This window comes from Phaethon lepturus, unplaced genomic scaffold, assembly GCF_000687285.1.
Source record: "Phaethon lepturus isolate BGI_N335 unplaced genomic scaffold, ASM68728v1 scaffold578, whole genome shotgun sequence".
In the NCBI taxonomy this organism is placed as follows: domain Eukaryota; kingdom Metazoa; phylum Chordata; class Aves; order Phaethontiformes; family Phaethontidae; genus Phaethon; species Phaethon lepturus.
The window spans coordinates 27,988-46,919 of NW_010556707.1; the positions used below are offsets into that span (position 1 = coordinate 27,988).

Genomic DNA, 18,932 nt, shown 5'->3' on the forward strand with positions numbered 1-18,932 from the left:
CCTTGCGTTAGCACTGATGAAGATTATTAACTGCTTTCATAAATACTATGCAAAATGTGAAAAGAGACAGGAAAAATATTGGAAAGCTGTGTCCACTTGGCTCTGTGTGGGAAGAGCCTGTGCAGCTCAGTCTTTTTGCAAAACACGGAAACTGCTTCTTGTGTGGATTAACTGAGCGTTTCCACAGTAGATGTACTATTTTTATTTCTTTGTGGCTTATTCTTTAAATCACTTAGCTTAAATCCATGTGATTTTAAGTGTCAGATGATTTCAAAGCAAGCCTGTTTTGGATACACAAGTCTTGTTTCAGGATTGCAGGATTCCAAAGTGTGTATATATATGTATAGTTGAAAGATTTAGGATTAATCCGGACTTGCAGAAATAACTCAATACCATTAACTAATTGGAATAATTCAGTAATTTTCTGGAAGCATTAGTTTTTGATCCAGTAAGCTATTATACGTGCTAGATGTTTCTATCATTGCACTGGCCCTCAGATATAACAATCCTTTGTGAAATTAAAAAGAAACATGTAACCTAAAATAAAAAATCAAGTTATGCAATAAGGCATGAATTTAAGCTGTTGAAATCAATGTAATTCTACATAAGGACTACTCTTCTGTTGGTAGAACAGGTCTTACTTTCAGTGTAGCTTATGTTGCTTTGGAAGCATTTTAAACTAAGCTCAAAAAAGCCACTGTCAATCCAGGACAGTTGTTGTACATGAGACACTACAACAGACGTAACTACTGTGATTTAACCACAGCAATATTGGAGACAAAGTTTTGGGTGACGTGACTGTGCACGTTCTACTGAGAGCCCATGAGCGCTCTTCAGACTCCTACGTTTTGTTTTGTTGTGGTTTTTTTTTTTCCTCTTTCAAACTAGAGAACCATCCTAGCATGTTGCTAAATATTTTTGTTTTGTAACATGTAAGGACATCACAATGAAATGTATGCATTAAACTTCGCGATGACACCATCTGTCTGTAAGAACAGGCATTGACAAACAGCACATGCAAACTGTACATGTCACTTAGGTCCCTAAAATTTCTTACGGTACAATAAACTAAACTGTAACGATTTCTCGTTTCAATGCTATGGTGCAAGATTTTCTGACACTGTACACTCAATTTCAACTTTTAATTTAAAAACAAATCTGTAAAAGCCATATACACATTAGGTGTTCCACAAAATACTTCTTTTTGTATTTGTTTATTATTCATTGTCAGCTAAAGCAAAGACAGGACAGAAAAGAAATGGAAAAAAAAAAGCCTTACCCTCATGAAATGAAGAAGAGTTACCCATGGCAAAGAGATGTGAATAGGAAAAGCTGGATGAAAGGAGTGTGGAAAGGAAAGTAAAGGCATCACTGAAAACAGGGAAAAAGAAAACAAAAGAAGTGAGGAGGAATGGGGAAGGGTTCTTCTTAAATTATATATTCTGAAGGCTAGTTTTCCAATGTTTTTTTGTACGGATTGTGGAAAGAAGCAAAGGCATGAACAACAGTGGTAATAGCTGCCATTATACCTACAATCAGCAGTGATGTTGCTGAACAGGACTTGCTCTTGTCAGTACAGATTGCAAAATTGTAATCAGAGCTGTATTACTATCAGGAAATGTAAATGTCAAGTCACAACTCTGCAGAACATGCTAGTGAAATCAAGCCATGCGCTAACTTCTACATAAAAATAACTTTTTATATATGCAACTGACAGAATGTTACGCACAGTATTACACATCACTTCAGCCTTGCTCAAGCATTTGTGACTTTTCTGATTGGTAAAGCTGAAGAAGAATGTTTTTAAAGGTGTGGGGTTTTCTGGTTATGCAACACAGACCCACAGTGGAATATTACTTAGAAAACAAATAGAAAAATGCTGTTTCCAAAACAAGCAATGTTTAACAGACTGATCTAGAATAAGGGACCTAGACAGAATACAAGTTTTGAACCTGGATTCCCCAGCTCCCCCCCTGCATATTGCTTCTCAATTGTTGATGGAATTACTGATTTTATTGTTGCGGATCACTTGCTTGTTTTTTGGGAGATGGCATATGGAAGGACCCTGTACCTTCTCCTCCCTCGTCGTAAAGATTTTGGTCTCATCATGATAAAGAAAAGGAACCAACTCAGAAATCCTTAGAAAGGTTTCACAGAATGGAAAACTGTTCTCCATCCAGCTTTAGCAGGGTTTGCCGTGATAACCAAAACGGTCTCTCCCGTGCTTTTGTACATCTCTCTGCTTTGAAGAAAGAATAAGAGCTTTAGACTGACTATAGGACTGAGAAAGCGACAGCCATTATCCAGCTTAACATTGCTTGTGCAGAAAAGCCGGGAGAGCGCTGCAGTATTCATTTTCAGTCCACAATTCATCATCAGGACTTAGCATAAGCATGAAAGGGGGTGAGGCAACTTGCAACTGACTGCTGCTTTTTCCTCTGTCCTCCCTGAGAGCTCTAACCGCCTGGTGATGGTGTTGGGGCTAATGGAGGAACAAAGAGGAGCCCAGTAACCAGAACGGTCATACACCCGAGCTGCTGCAAAGGACATTTAACCTCCATTTTCTTCAAAGGCTATTGCTAAGCTCCCCCTTGCCTGTCACATAGGTCCACTCTAATTCGTGGTGTGAATTTGGATTACTGAAAAGACATCAAACGATGAGATTTAATCAGATCCATTTTGACTGGAAGGATAAACCTTGGAGAAGCTGAGGCTGTCCTCCCCACAGAGTACATGAGACTGGGGCACCACCGGTAACACATACCACAGTTAAACCTTATCTGGACTCACACTGCCCGATCCATCAGTGTTTTTGAATACACTGGGACAACTCCACACGCCCATCCATCATTTTTACTAGTAACTCATTTAGCCATAAGATTTCTCCAACCCATTCTTCTCTTTGTAAATAAATAAAAAATCTAACACATTTATCATAAATCTTTCCAATTACACTGCCTCATAAAGTGTCCTGAACTCCAAAGCTCTCCTCATAGTATTAGACATTAATCTACTGTGAATTGTTTTGGCTTATTAAGTTTTAATTTATTGCTCTACCCTCTCTTATTTCTTCAACAATATTTTACACGAATCATAAAAGCCTCCTGAAAATTCATATCAGTTATGATCTTTGGGTCTACTTTCATTCCAAAATCATAATTTATTTCTCTTTTTCTTCTAACGAGTTGTCTAACAGGCTAGAATGACATGATTTGCCCTTGTAAATGCCATTCTGGTTTGACCCTATCAAGTTATGCTTATCTAAGTATTCACACTGTTTTATCCTTGGGCTCAATAGGTTCCCCTTGTTAGTGGTAACAGGAGGTCATCAGCTAAACCCTTTGCAACATGTTGTGTATGTGGTTTGATTTATGGACTCTTGTTGGCTCCTATTCTCCATTTAAAAAAAACCAAAAAACACAAAAACCCTCAGGTGTTCTAGAAATGAACAAAAATTCTTATAAATCAAATTTCTTACCTAGCCTTTTATAGGCTGTTTAAAAAAACCCAGAAAAATACAAAACACTCTAAACTTTTATCTTGATAGTGATTCCAAGGAAACTAGCACAAGGATTTTAAAAGTTTACTTCCATCAGACCACTATATGCTATTTGCAGTCATAGCTTTCTCTTTCAAGAAAGCAAAAGCTTACATGTTTTGAAAAAAAATTTGTAAATATGAGTAACAAACACTAAATGGTAGAACTTGACTGCATTTCCATACTATTCCTTTATATGAATCTCTACAGTAAAAATGTGCATGCAATTTATCCCAAGCTCCTTATTTTCCATGTTTATCCCAAATGAAAATCTGGAAAAAACATACCACTTGCTTCTCCAGAAGAATGTTACTATCATAAACCATAGCAACAGCAGAAGGTTAAAAAAAAGCAGACATAGGGGTGCTGAAAAGCTCATAATCTTATGTGAAAACAATTTAGTAGTTTATTGTTACATTGCAATTAAAATCCATCTATAACTTAAAGCTCTGCTTTCAAGTCCGAAGAAAAGGCAGGTTTGGCTGTTGAAAGTATATTATTTTACAGAAATGTTTTACTAATAAAGCAGCCTGGGTAGAAACCACCACACCGCAAGAACATTTAATGCTGCCGGCGCAAGGTAGCAAAGCTTACACATTCAGGGAACCCTGGTTCTGCCTTTCACAAAAACGGGTCTCTCGCGGCGCAGCTGCGACTGCGGAGGAGAGCGACGGCAGCAGCTGTCGCCGGCGTATTTCTAAGTAGAGGTAGAAGATGGCTGTGGCTGCTTTTGCTTCCAGCCCCGGGACAAGAGTCAGAGCACTTTGCTTTCCAAGTGCCACTTACTGCAGCGCCCACCCCAGCAAACATCTCTCCTGCCAACTTGAGAAGGAAGGAGGGTGAGGGAGGACAGAAAAATAACCTAGTGTTACTCCTTTCCAGGTGATTTCCCAATAAAACTGTTCGTGTTGGAGGAACACAAATTATTATATTCAAGAGAAATTTAGACTGCTTTTAACTGGTGTTTGCAGTAAGGTTTATTCAAATTGGCCTGAACTGAGTCTCTATTCCTTTGTATTGGAAAGTGTAAAGATTACTAACTGCACCAAAAACATAATCTTTTGCAGCGTTAAAAATACGGCAGCATTAATATTACATCTGTTAAACTAGCATGTCTTATTATCGCTGGCCTTCTCACTTGTTTCAGACTTTTAAACAGAAATAACAAAAGCCCTCCTATTCAAAATAGCTCACCATTCTATATTTCCTTTTTAAAAAATTTTCTAAACAGAAAACCCCAACAAAACTTTTTAAAGTAAAGCAGAAATGATCCTTTAATCCTGCAGTTAAAACTTGATATAAATGCACTCACATTCATAGCCAAATCCTCAATCTGCCTTTTGGATCATAACAAAGTCACTAAAAATCAGAAATTTACGCCATACATTTCTTAGGGAAACCATAAAAAGCACTATAACTTACCGATGTCATTGCTTCTTTCCGAGGAGTCTTTCTCTAGAGTGCCGGATACTGTACTGCCCACTAATTCCACTTTTGGACTATCACTCCTGCATTTGGACCAAGAAGAGGAGATATTTTATTGGAGTTTTTATGTGGGTTACAGTAAATTGATAGCTAAATTGCAATTAACAATGAGACAACAAAATATTCTTCCTTTGTAGCACTGGGGTAACAGCAATGTGTCAGAGAGCAATCTCCAGTAAGTAGACATGCTGTATGGATTAACCTTATCTCATTTCTCCTTAACACCTGTCAAAAAAGCCTATTTTAGACACCGTAGTGTCCTGAATAATTCTTCAGATGTTCACAGCATCTCCACATGAAGGAAACCTAAGGGCAAAGGGACATTCTCAACACCTTATTTATCATTTTTTCTAATTAATTGGCTTGCATAAACTATAGCGATGGACTATCTAGAATATTGCAGAAAGGGAAAGAACTTCAAGCTAGTATCGTGCATTTCAGCGGCTCCTAGTATTTACTCATAAATGCAGCCCTTCCACTACATTTTTGCACGTTGCTTATAAGATTAGACTATGAATATTGTTTCCGCAGGTCCAAAGAACCAAGATCACCTAGTCTGTCTGAAATGTCTTCAAAATAGGCAAATGTCAAGAGTTGTGATACTTTATTATATAGAGGATTTATTTTAAAATCAAACAGGAGATCAAACATAAGCAACATGATACCTTTCTTTGTAGAATGTTCTATCCCACAACTACTTAAGTTTACTAAAATAATCTGACTATAGAAACAATTCATTAAAAAAGGGCCCATGGTAGGTGAGTAGCTCGGCATTGCACAGGTCACACAGACAAATCCTTGTGACATTTACTGTGGTAACAACTGTTCAATTAATGCAATAAATGGTATTTAACCATCACTATCAGGTCACCTAAAAAATATAATAGTTTTTCCACAATGACTATTCCCAGCGTAGCACTGTAACAATTATGATGTACATAAGGTACCCAAATTACGGGTAAAAATATAGAACTGCCCCTGAAATAAGCCAGGTGGATGTGCATGTCTATGAACAGTGATAATTAGCCGTTGACAGTAAAATACATAGTGAGCTCCTGAATGTTGTTGATTTTTTCATTTGTCTCTGCTTTTGATGCCATAAGCTGATGACAGATGGCCTGAACCTCAAGTCATGGCAGCACTTCATGAGCAAAACACAAAGAGGCTGGAAACCCCATTTCAGACTTCAGGAAGTCTGTGATAAAGAAATGTATGTGTTATTAAATGAAAATTTGTGTAAAAACTGGAGGAAGTCACAGAGTAAGTGAACATATATCCAGTTAAACACTGTGGTAGGGTGACAAGTATTCTATGAACTAAAAAAGATAGACAACCAGTTTATGACCGGAAAAACAAACTAGTTCTACACTAGTCCTACAACATGGCAGGCAGTCTGCACCAGGAAGGAAACAGAAGAAATTTAACACATTCCTAGAAAAATGTATTAATTAGTGAGATGATAAATCAGGGTATTCTCAAAGTGATCTACCTGATCAATTAGTTTTCTTGTCTTTTGTCTTTAACTTCTTAAAAAAATCCCTTATATATTTGTAAATCTATACGAAGCAACACAGTTTCTTGGCTGACAGGGCAGTGAGCATCTGACTGAGTACTCTGTTTTGCACACATGTATCTCCTAGCAAACTGAGAGCACCACGTGAGTTGGAAGCACTGTAGGAAATGTGAGAGTATGGTTTTGGAGGAGATTCTTACAATGGTGTAATTTAGGGCTGAAAGTCACAACATTTACCATTTGACTATGAAAGATACCAAGATACACGACAACAACCCCACAAAAAACCCAACTCTGTTGTCAAAAGAATCAACAGCCTTATTATGCCAATCTACATCCATACTGTTGCGAAAGGAGTGGAGCCATCCCTTCTTGGTCACAGAGTCTCCCTCCTTCTGCTCATGCCCATGCAGACAGGCTGTCAGCTTGATCAGACAGATTATCAGCCTGAAAGAAACCCCACACTAATAGAAATCCCACTGCAAACTGATTAATTGCCATCTGGAGCAACTCCCTGACCCATATGGCTGAACGGCTGCACAAATGCTGGTGCTAACATAAGGGAGGCTGCAGGAACAGGCTGCCAGGAGAGGGCACCTGCCCCTGTTAGCTGCAGCACGGACACAGATTGGTTTGCACTGATTGTAAAAATGCACTTTCTGTAGGTCTTTATGGCTTGCCTGATCCAGAGAATTGACTCATCGGTAATGGTATAATCACAGGTATGTCTAAATAAGCTGCGAAACCTTTGGAGCAAACTCTCTCTCCCACATGATTTTTGTCTCTCCTATTGCCCTTGAAGCCCTACTTTGCCTGGAAGGAAGGAGGATTATATTTAAATGGAAAAACAATCATCACCACAAAAAGTCAGTGAGATGCATAAGATGCAAGCCACTTGCTCAGAACAGAAAAAAATCTGCTAATCAGCAGCCACAGAAATCTCAGGGGACTCACTTTATAACTACAGCAATTTTCCCCCCTGGGATCATGTATTGGTTTTGACTGGGAGAGAGTTAAGTTTCTTTATAGCAGCCCGTGTGGTGCTCTGTTTTGGATTAGTGACCAAAACAGTGTTGATAACACGCAGATGTTTTAGCTATTGCTGAGCAGTGCTTACACAGTGTCAAGGCCTTCTCTGGTTCTCACCCCACCCCACCAGTGAGGAGGCCGGGGGTGCCCGGGGAGCTGGGAGGGGACACAGGCAGGACAGCTGACACCAACTGACCAAAGGGACATTTCATACCATATGCCGTCATGCTCAGCATATAAAGCTGGGGGAAGAAGAAGGAAGGGGGCGACGTTCGGAGTGATGGCATCTGCCTTCCCGAGTCACTGTTACGCGTGACGGAGCCCTGCTGTCCTGGAGGTGGCTGAACACCTGCCTGCCCGTGGGGAGTGGTGAATGAATTCCTTGTTTTGCTTTGCTGTGTGCGCGGCTTTTGCTTTACCTATTAAATTGTCTTTAGCTCAATCCATGAGTGTTCTTACTTTTGCCCTTCCAATTCTCTCCCCTGTCCCACTGTGGGGGAGTGAGCGAGCGGCTGCGTGGGGCTCAGCTGCATACGGGGTTAAACCACGACAGGTCAGCAAAAAATTCTGCTGGTTCAATTTTTATTCTAATTGCCTTAGGTTTTTCAGATTCTGGAAATGGATACCAGCAGGTCTGAAAAATATTTTCTATCATTAAATTGAACTAATTTAAAACCAAAATGCCTTTACTGAAGTGACTGCTTCCATTTGAAATGTCACATTTCTTAATTAATCAAGTATTTAAAAGTTACTCCATGGATTACTTCATTATGTGAACTTTCTGCCCTCTTCCTATAAGACACCGTTACAAGTTAGAGCTTGCCAGGCAGAACAGCTATATGAGATAAATCCATTAATTTGAATTAGCTGATAAAGTAATTCATAGGGAAACTTGCTAGCACTGTGATCATCAACATGCATCATCATCTCCTTAAAAATCACCCTTCCTTCTAAGTTTTAATCTAACTACTGTTACAAGTAAAATTCTTCAAATATAACGGTATTAGATAAAGAGAACAAAGCTTTTTTTTCCGTGTCAGACATAGCAGAGTCTGGACAATTAAGAAGATAACAGGGTTACTGTTTAGGTCTGCTTTTTCACTTTGTTAACATGAAAACTGAAATATCTTTAAAAATGCATGGTTTATTTATACAGTTTTGTACTTGGTAAAAAGGAAAACAGAAGAGCAATAAAGCACCCCTCCACATCTCTAAATGTTTAAAATATTTATAATATATTTAAAATATTCCAGGCAAGGGATAGAACAAAAGAATAGCTACCCCATGGCATGCCTAGCCAGTGAACTGAACACTAGGGTATGTAGCAGTCTTGCCAAGAAAACATGATGTAGCGAAATCTAAAGGTCATAGCAAATACTTGCTTTTCAAAGCATGCCCAAATGACCAGCAGGTGTGGACTATATTTTAGAATGACTGGGCAAGCATGTTCAAAGCCAAGGAGTCCAAAAGAAGCTGTAGTAGTAGCACCTGGGTAGAAGGGTAAGTTCTCAGAGATGCACAGGCAAAGCACTTCAGTAAGATGAAACTGGCAGCCCAAGGCAGGCACCGTTTTTTTATTTTATGTGTCTCCGATTTCACACTGAGAGCATTTGTTTAATGAACCATATGTGGAAGCATGAGGGGAATCAATACCTAGTATTTCTATTTTATTCCACTCTACCCCATACTCTGTTCTGGTATTTAATTCACCATTTAAACTCTGTTAGTTCAATGGCAGCTAATTTTTCTAACAGTACAATAGTAGAATTATTTCTATGCCTATATTCTAGTATTTCTGCAAGATGTGCATCTTGCCCATTTTAGGCAACTGTTTTTGTCTGGTTTTCACCTATTTCCATCCACCATGCATACAGGAAGTCTACAGCGCACAACCCAGATGCTGACAGCTAATGTTGCCACGACTAATGTTGCCGTGTAGACTTGATTAGGACCACAGCCCTTTAGTTTCTGCAACCTCTGCTCTTCCAAGCTCTAGCAGAGATTAAATGGAGTTGTGTTGGCAAGTCGAATTTCTCAGTGCTCCTCAAAGACTGTAATCACCTCTGATAAAGAGCATCATGTGACTACAGAATAACAACCACCATTAGAGCACAAATACTTGACAGCAGTATTCTGTGGTGGCACCAGCTTAAAGAACATTCTATGAAGACACATGTATTTTGCTAAAAATTGATCTAAAATGATCAAAGAAAACAGACTGAAACCAAACTGACAGTATTTGAAATGTGCATTGTCTAATGCTGTTCCTCAGTACAATGCAAGCTTTTGCATTGACTTAGTGCCCCAGCTAAACTGGGGTAATCTGAGGTAAACTAAGAAAGTCAGCATCAGCACAACATACTGATGCAGAAATTTCCCACATATTCTGCAGTGGGAGCTATGATGTTTCAGTAACAGTGTGTTCATCAGTAGAAATGAACTAGTAATTAACAGTCTAAGACTGTTATTCTTGAGAAGGTAAGTTAGGATCCAGACAGATGATTAGAAGTCTTTTTTTTTTTTTCTTTTTTTTCCCCTTTAGAACCAGTTTACCATGAAATAAATTGTGACATTAACTGTAAAAATCTAAATTCCTTAAATGTGTGTTTTTTCCACTAATCCCAAAAGCACTGGACAGAGGAAAAACAATACCTTGTATGAGTCACAGGCACAACTGGTCTTTCTGGTCGTCTCGGGGGCAAGGTACCAGGTCTATTCACAGAGTTTGCTTTGGGTGGCCGAGGTTTCTTCGGAGGTATAGCAGGAACTGAAGGCTTCTGCAAGTCTAACGGTTTTTGCTCTCTCTCTGATCTTTCTTTAAATCAATTATGTCCAGAAAAAAAGAACATGGATATTATTAAGTGGAATTCATTTGCATTCACAAGTCTACAATTAAACAAGAAATCTGAAACTGTAGATATACTGTATAGCAAGAAAAAGCTTATCTCCTTTCCACTTCTGACCTAAATAATTCTTTATTTGAAATAGCGTTTACCACAATCAGTTGTTTGCTCTGCCTGATCGTTCCGCCTATAATTGCTCATGGCTGAAATGTGTCTGCAGTGTCTGACTGGAAATGCTATTTTTTATTTTAGTGACTTACTGATTTCTGAGTGTAAAAAATAAGAATGGCAAAAAATTACATACCATATGGAACAATTTCCCAAGAGCACAACTTATATCAAATTCTAATATGAAACAATATTAAGTTAGAAGGTCACAAAGATAATTATGCTGGGTATTCTTAATATCGCTTGAATAAACAGAGAAATCCCATTCCTGAGGGGAAAAAAGTGTGTTTCAAGTGAACTACAGTTAAATGAAAATAAAAGCATTAAAATTCAGCAATGTTTGGCAGGACGTAAACCCCTCAGTTTTTCTGACCTTTTATTCAGGTTTTTAACCACAGACTTATAACTGAATTTTCCAGCTTGTCAGTGAAAAACTGGATCATTTGCAGAACTGATTATGCATAGTTAGGAAGTGCCACAGTACTAATATCCAATGCCAAACACACATCACCTGTATGTAACGCACAATACACATGAATACCTCTTGTAAATAATATGCTCTAAATTTGTAATACAAAACAAACATGTGAACACGTTTACCACACCACAGGAAACCTGATTGTTCTTAATGAAAGGACAAAACTGTCAAAGGGACCAACATTTTGCTCTCTGTATCCTACTACGTCAACACCCCACTTCCCTTGACAACACTGGCTATGCTATGTCATGGATATTACACCTCTGTATACACATAAGAGGTATTGGGAATGTTACAGGGTATTGCTTAGTGGGTTCTAGGTTTCAGTCTGAGAGGATCATGGAATAAATCACCAGAAACACAATCCACATTAGATTTGGAATAGTCCAGTAAGTGACTGTTGTTCACAGGCATATGCACTTTTTCTGTACATTTTCAGCTGATGCCATCATTGAGTCCTCTGTAACATTGAAGCTTTTCCAGCGTATTGTGTAATTTTTACACACTTAACTCCTACGACAATTTATACTGTGTCAGTGTCCAAGAATCTAAACTATGTATGAAGGATGGGCTAGGCAGCATACCAAAACACAGCGTAAAGAACGTTCCTGTGCCACCCCTGCTGCTCCACCACACCAAACAATTCCTGCCACTCCCTGGTACTCCAGAAATGTAGGCATGACTCCTATGGCCTCTTTTCAACATTTAGAAAAGTTATAGATAATCATACCGTGGGACAGTAACATATATAAAACTTCCTCCACCGTTGTGACAGTTGGCATTGTAAATCCAAAAAGGGAAAGCAAAGGGGTTTATTGCTAAGATAACCATGAGAAGTAGCACACATAACCAGAAGAAAACATATGTAGATAGAAAGTGCTAAAACACCTGTCAGATCACTAAGACATATACCTAGAAACAGATCTTGGTGCAAAGTCTGAATGTTCTGGCATTAAATTATAACTGCCTATTATACATTTAGACATGTGCATACACATGCCTTTTAAAAGACTGCAAGTTCAAATACTTAATTAAGAAACCCCATAAACAAACTTATCTGCACAATATAATAGTCCACTTAAACATATGAAATTTGATGCCATCTTCAGTTAGAAAATTGATGTAACTATTTTCCCCAAACTATTCAGAATGCACAATGAACACAACGAAACCATGAAAGGTTTAATTTGCTTGTCACTGCTCTGTGTGGTACTGTGCCCCATTTCTTGCAATGTTCAAACCTGGCTTTGAAGACAGAATTTTTTTGTCTCTTCACAGGCTTGCCTATGACTTTTGTGACTATGATAATGGGGTGATTCATAAGCATTAATGACTATATGTTCACAAAACCCCCCTGTGATGCACCAACCCTGCTTTTAACTAGAGAACCAAGGCATATAGATGTTAAGAAAAAAGTACACTCGATCAAGGACCTGGGTTTTACTGAGCACAGAGCTTTAGACAGCATTTTATGTATTGAGAGCATATCTCCCCTGGACTTCAGTTGAGGCTGCAAGTAATTAACAGCTCTGGATTAGTACAATTGAATACCCTGAATTCAGCCCAAAAGCAACAATGAGATCCTTTCCAAAATGCATATCATCACAGATCTATCAGAGTGGGAAATAAACATTCAAACAATACACTTAATGAAAACAGGGACTGGGAAATGAGGATGCGCATTAGTTCCATCTCCTGTGTCTCTCTGCAGAGAGCAGGCAGCAGGAAAGCACATTTCATACCTTTTTCTTCTGTTCGATTAGGAAGACATTCTGGCCTTTCAGGAGGTACCTTTTTGATTTCATGCTTTCGATCTGTGGTACCTGTCAAAGAAAGGAAAATCTAGCATTCTGTACAAGCCAACAAGCCAGCATATACAGCCACGTAAGATTTAATTGTGCAATTTCTTAGGCTTTTGCCACTCTCCAATTTGAAAATGTCTTGCTAAAACTGAACATAAATCTAGTTTCAAGTATTTGCTTACACCATGATGACAACAAAGCAATTGGATGTTTATGTTTTCACAGTCAAGTTCACAGTTTCCAAAGTATGCACCTCAAAAGAATAGGCACTTTCAGACCATTCTGTGAAAAAAAAAAAATCAGTAACTACAGATTTTTAAATGTGGACAGATCCTTTACCGTTGTAGGCATACTTAACTGAAGAGCAATTCAACAGTGTGGAGATTCATTAGGAATAAATCAATTTAATTGGACATTTCTGCCAAGAGATTACTTAATGAATATACAGGGCTTATTTAACATTAAGTTAACCCCCCCTCTTTTTCACCTCTAGTACTAGCTGTTCACTTCCACATATTAGAAGGATGAGAACAGCAGCACCAACAGTATTGTGCATGACTCTCAATCAACAGCTTTTGGCCTGGAGATGTAAGGCTCTGCTGCCTTCTGCCTCTGTACTAGAGACCCTGACATACTGACTTCTCTTGCTGTAAGGAATATGGGAAATTGTAGCACCAACAACAGGAAGATTTTGCAAAAGCTTCCTGGCACATGCAAGATGCAGTCCTCTAGTCCCTGTACTGTAAGAAATGCCTTACTGGATATTGGTTTTGCTGCATTGGCTAACTACTAGGTGCTAATGCCATTTCAACTTAGCAGTCTTGAAAACCACTTTAGGTAACACTATTAGTATTTCAATAAAAATTACAGTAGATGACTTGCAAGAAAAGCAGAGGAAGCAGGGCAGGGAACACAGAGCAATTTTTTGCTTCAATCTATTATATGCAGTTCTCAAGTATATTTACATTTTCTGAATGTGCTGCTGCAACTCTTTTCTGCAGCTGGTTCCTAGAAATCAGTACTCATCAGTGCAAATAGCTCATCAGTGGTGATGTGGTGTTTCTTTATATAACTGTGCTGTTGGACAGGCATCTCTGTATCAGTTACCATGTCAATAAGTAATACTGAATTGCCATTTTACACTTGGACTTGATGATCTTAAGGGTCTTTTCCAACCTAAATGATTCTATGATTCTATAAAAAAATAAGTCACTCCTCAGAGGAGAAACTGTTGCTAGAAACCAATTAAGGCCTTTCTAAACACAACTTATGCAAAGCACATGTCAACATACTGATAATTTTGCACATACTGGTGTGTTCAAGAAAAAAAGAGACACAAGTCTATATACCTAATTACAGTAAGATTAACAGTCATCATTAACACACAAAGGGACACTCTCAAGCCATGTCAAAAACAATGAGCCTGCAAACACTTCAGGAGCTTCCAGGATCAGGTATACTCCCTACTTGGGTTCTGACCCTCAAATTAATCAGTAACCCAGGCAGGTACCGTGATCGTGCCTTAGCTGCCAGGAGAATGTCACCTGCAAGGAAGCTCTGGTGAACTCCGTACCAGCTCCCAAAGGGACTCAACAGAGTATTCCCATCCTCCAGCCTAGACGCAGTTGTATTGCTTATCTCAGCTACCCAGTGAAATGCCTACTGCTTTGCAATGACTGTGTAAAGGACTCCTGTTCCTAACTTTGGTTCTCCAGTTTTCACCTGACTTTGTAAAGTAGCCCAGCACAGATGACTCTGGCAGTCTACTGCTGTGCAGAATTTGGAAATACAGCCAAACTTCCAGCTGTATTATAATACAAACTAGACACCTCCTTTACATATGTACGGCTTGTACTACAATTCCAATTCTCTGCAGTGATTTTATGCTCTGCATCAGAAGATACTGATACATAATTATTTAGGCTGCACCTGACAGTTCTCAATTTATTAATCACACTATGACTGGTTAAATATGCAGAAACATTACTGGAAATTGTTAGCTACTATCAGCATTAAGACCTGACATGGGGATGTGGTAAAACACAGCGCTATCTTGGTAAAGTGATGATTTGACAAAGTAGAAGATGTCAGGATGGTAATAAACATAGGCTGATTTTCACCTCTAAATATGTATCAGAAGAAACTCTTGCACATAATCAGCCAGGACTTGTCAAAACTGAGTATGAAAACAAAGAACAGCAATTACTTTGGGTTTGCCATAGATTTAGATGGCCTTAATCAAACTGTCTGCACCCTTTATGCATGCATTTTTCCTTCTGAGAATGGGCACATTATCCTCCTATGGTGATGCAGCTAATGCGTTGGATGCAAACAGGGACAAATATATTAAAAGTATTATTCTCTAATTATAGGAGTTTAAATTGAAAGAAACATAACGTTTTACAGAGCGTTTCCAAAACGTGTCAGGCTGTTAATGTCAGTTGTCACCAAGACACCTTCAGTAAGCAGCCACCACTAGATGGCAAAGTTATACTGCTTTCCTTGGACACTGTTACTGATCTTAAAATATCTATGTTTTCAGGAGTCTCAAGACAGAATGAAGAACAAACCATGGCTGTCAGTAAGGAAACCAAATATTTGTAGTCATGATTCTGCTTGAAAAATTCATACTATTTAAATGATAGCCTATTGATTCACAGTAAATTGTACACTGGTGTAACCTGTTCTTCTATTAATAGATCAAGACTGTGGAAGAGGGAAATTTACTTTTTAAAGCCCTGAAAGCTGGAACAGACCACAGTGACAAGAAAAATAATCTGGCTAGATTGGACGTGTTCGTTTTGTTTTTTTAATGTGCGCCCGCAGTGGGGGAAGCAGTAGTGCTGCTGCAGAATTTTAACAAACCAACTGGAGTTAAGGGATTAAAGAATTCCAGCCATAGTTATGTTTCCACCACAACTGCAACACAAATGAAAACTCTGAGCATCCTATGCCTTGTGATTTGTGATTTTACATGAATGGAACAGGATTATGGTTTCTGAGGTCAGAACTCTCAAGTGTGTAGATTCTTTAACTGTTTCTAAGTTTCATGGAAAAAGTAAATCATGCAGGCAGTTTTGAAAATTTGCATTGAGAGTTTGTTTTAAAACTACAAATAGAAGTGGTTTCAGTTCTCAGTATTTATACACAATTCAGTCTAACATATTCCAAAGCCAGCTTTGCTAGCACTCATCCGTTTGGAAAACATTATCAGTCTCTTAATACTTTGCAACACCACCATTATCTACATAACCAGATTCAGGATAACTCCTTTAAGTTTTATACTTATGGCTATAAAGTATTGAAAATCAAGAATCTAACTATGGCATAGAACCTAGAGACAGCAGGCCGGCTCCAGCATTCATGCAGATCTGTAAGATTCAGATTGCAACTCAGACGGGGACACTGTATTACAGCCAAGTTCTCTGATGCTATCATATAGGTATGCAAAAAAGCTCTTTATCTCTAGAATAAATTAGATCTGTAGGTGTAATGTGGATGCACTTTCCTCCTGCAGGTATTACTGGACTCCAACATATTGGGTCTATACTGCAAAGACATGTGCGCAATCTACTTCAGTCAAGGAATGGAACTGGAGAACTTTTAAAAGCTGGAGTATCAAACTCGCTCCAAATTAACATGCTTAATAGGCAAAATATATTATTTTAAAATGGTGCAGATGTATTGCCTGCAATACATTGAAAAAGCACACCACAGTCTTTCAGGTTATGATTTTTTGCAATTTGACTCTGATTTATTGTTGTCTAACCACTTCCTGCTTATCTATTTTGCTACAGATGAATTCTGTATAAACTTGAATACACTTATGTTAGACTGAGATGTACTCACTGACATGTTCTGTACAAAATCAGCTGCACCTTACCTGATCCTTGTTTGATGACAGGAGCTGATGGAGGTGGTGGTTTCTTCGGTCTCTAAAATTTAATAACAGAAGAAAACAGATTGCTTCAAAATGCCTGTAAATCTCATTCATACAGAGGTTGGAGTTAATGATACATTGCTTAACATTAACAATTACAGGACTTGAGACTACAGATCTATCACATATTTCCCCTGAAATAACTTCATTAAAATTAATTTCAAGAGAGAAATTGACAAATAAAATTATATTTTTCTACTTTTGCAATTGAAATGTCCTGCTGAGGGGAAAAAAAAGTCTAGTTTATGTGCCTTAAGATTAGAGAAATACATGACCTTTGGTTTACTGAAGAAACCCATTTTTTTTTTAATTTAATCTTGTCAATATTCCAACCCATTTGGGAAAAACCCAACACAAAAAAACAGCTTGCTGTGGCAAAACCTGAAATGTGGTTTTTCAGACTCATAAATGGGGCAAAAATGCAGAATACAGGAATTGCTGCAAAGGTTACATTTTATTCACTCGTGATACATTTACAGCTCCAGTTGTGAGAGACAGCTATCAGAGTTTTAGATGTTTGGTGAGTAAATATTAATATAAATAAATAACCAATCTGTACTTTTTACTTTTACCTTCTCTGTTATGACCATTTTCCTAATGGAACTGTAATGGTATGGCTGAGAAACATGACGACCAAATCAGTGCCAGAACCATTTCTCTTCACCTGCAGGCTAGGGGATGAGTGGCTTTCCTTCCGTGTCGACGTGTATATACACACACACACTATACTGGCATCCACCATATATATCTTGGAATGAATACAAAAATAAATGGAGCCACGCCAGATCAAATGACATACCTTCAGGCTCACTATTCAAAAAAACCAAACTTTAGAATAAAGCCTAAGTAAAAATTAGTAATTCTTTTCTTCATATGTCCATATATCCTTTTTTCTGAGAAGGACCTTATTTCCTTTGCTACAGATTGATTGCAATCACTGTCACTACACTGCTGGCTATGCAACGCTGTATATTTGCCTTGTGGAACTACCAATAAGATGATGTTTCCAGATATGCATAGCTTTGACAAACTTCAACCAACCAATTAGGTTGATATTTTCTATCAAACTCATGTTTACTCCTCCCCGCCCCCTTATTTTCTATATATCTGCCAAATGGCTCATCTACTTTCAAGAGAGATCAATTGTTTTGCCCACTTGCAGTAATTAGCTCTGCCTCTGCCCTAGAACTCTCATGTCTTAGTCTGAATGTTGACAGGGAGCTGGTTTTGTGTGAAGGCTGAGTCCTTGCCGGTCACCCTTCCTTTGGAACCCCTCTCAAATCTACCAAATGTATTTATCCCTGGAGAAAAAAAAAGTACCAGTTTTGCACAGATTGAGTAAACCTAACAGCTTACATCTCCAAAGTTGCCATCCTGCAAACCTCAGGTTTCTCCTATCATCTTATCCTAACCACATCACCTCCTGTCATCAACCTGAGAAAGCTGTGGACAAGAACTCAGGAGCCCAGAATGATCTTCTCTAGCCTGGCTGCTGTGGGCCATCGTCCATGAACAGTGAGTCCCTTATACTCTGAGAGACACTTCTGCATGAATTTAGGCAACATGGCTCAAGGTTTAAATGCAGAAAAGTGCAGGAAAATGTGGAAAGGAAAGAAGACGGGGACAATGAATGTCTTGTGATAGCAATTGGGGTTTTGGTTGACAATGGCTGCAGCGTGAAATAGTTGGTGCTGAGCATCCAGCAGCACAATATACACATATTCTGGAGCGGTGTGAGCCTGATCCCATTGACTGTCCATACGTCGGCAGCTGGAATATATGAGGTGCACTCCTTTAGCACATCTTTTGGCTTAGTTCTCATCTGAAAGGAGTCTAGTTTTTGTCCTGACACTTGTCTTCAAGGCAAACGAAAGCATAGCAAATGTAGATGGACGAGTGAGACATTCACTACAAATCCCACTCTTGATTAAAACTAAAACACTGATGTAGATAAACACAAAGGAGACAGGATCCTGTGGTTCATTAGACAAAGTGGCTTTAACTGGAAGCTGATGAGTGAAATATACTGTTTCAAAAAGGGAGACAAAGATCAGAAAGGAGTTAGCATGAAGGAGCCTTAAGACTGCGGAAGGAAACATGGAGAAGCAAGGAGGAATTACAAGGGTCTGCAGCTGG

General features: G+C 38.6%; 1 protein-coding gene across 1 annotated transcript in view; it reads right to left on the minus strand.

The window, feature by feature from the left end:
* SH3KBP1 (SH3-domain kinase binding protein 1) overlaps positions 1-18,932 on the minus strand; it is a gene marked incomplete at its 5' end in the record, with an annotated part of 104,896 nt that overhangs the window by 14,843 nt on the left and 71,121 nt on the right. The window contains 4 exons of the mRNA XM_010292532.1: positions 4,961-5,046; positions 10,218-10,380; positions 12,797-12,877; positions 16,740-16,791. Coding sequence (XP_010290834.1) covers positions 4,961-5,046; positions 10,218-10,380; positions 12,797-12,877; positions 16,740-16,791 — 382 coding nt within the window. The remainder of the gene's footprint in view (positions 1-4,960; positions 5,047-10,217; positions 10,381-12,796; positions 12,878-16,739; positions 16,792-18,932) is intronic.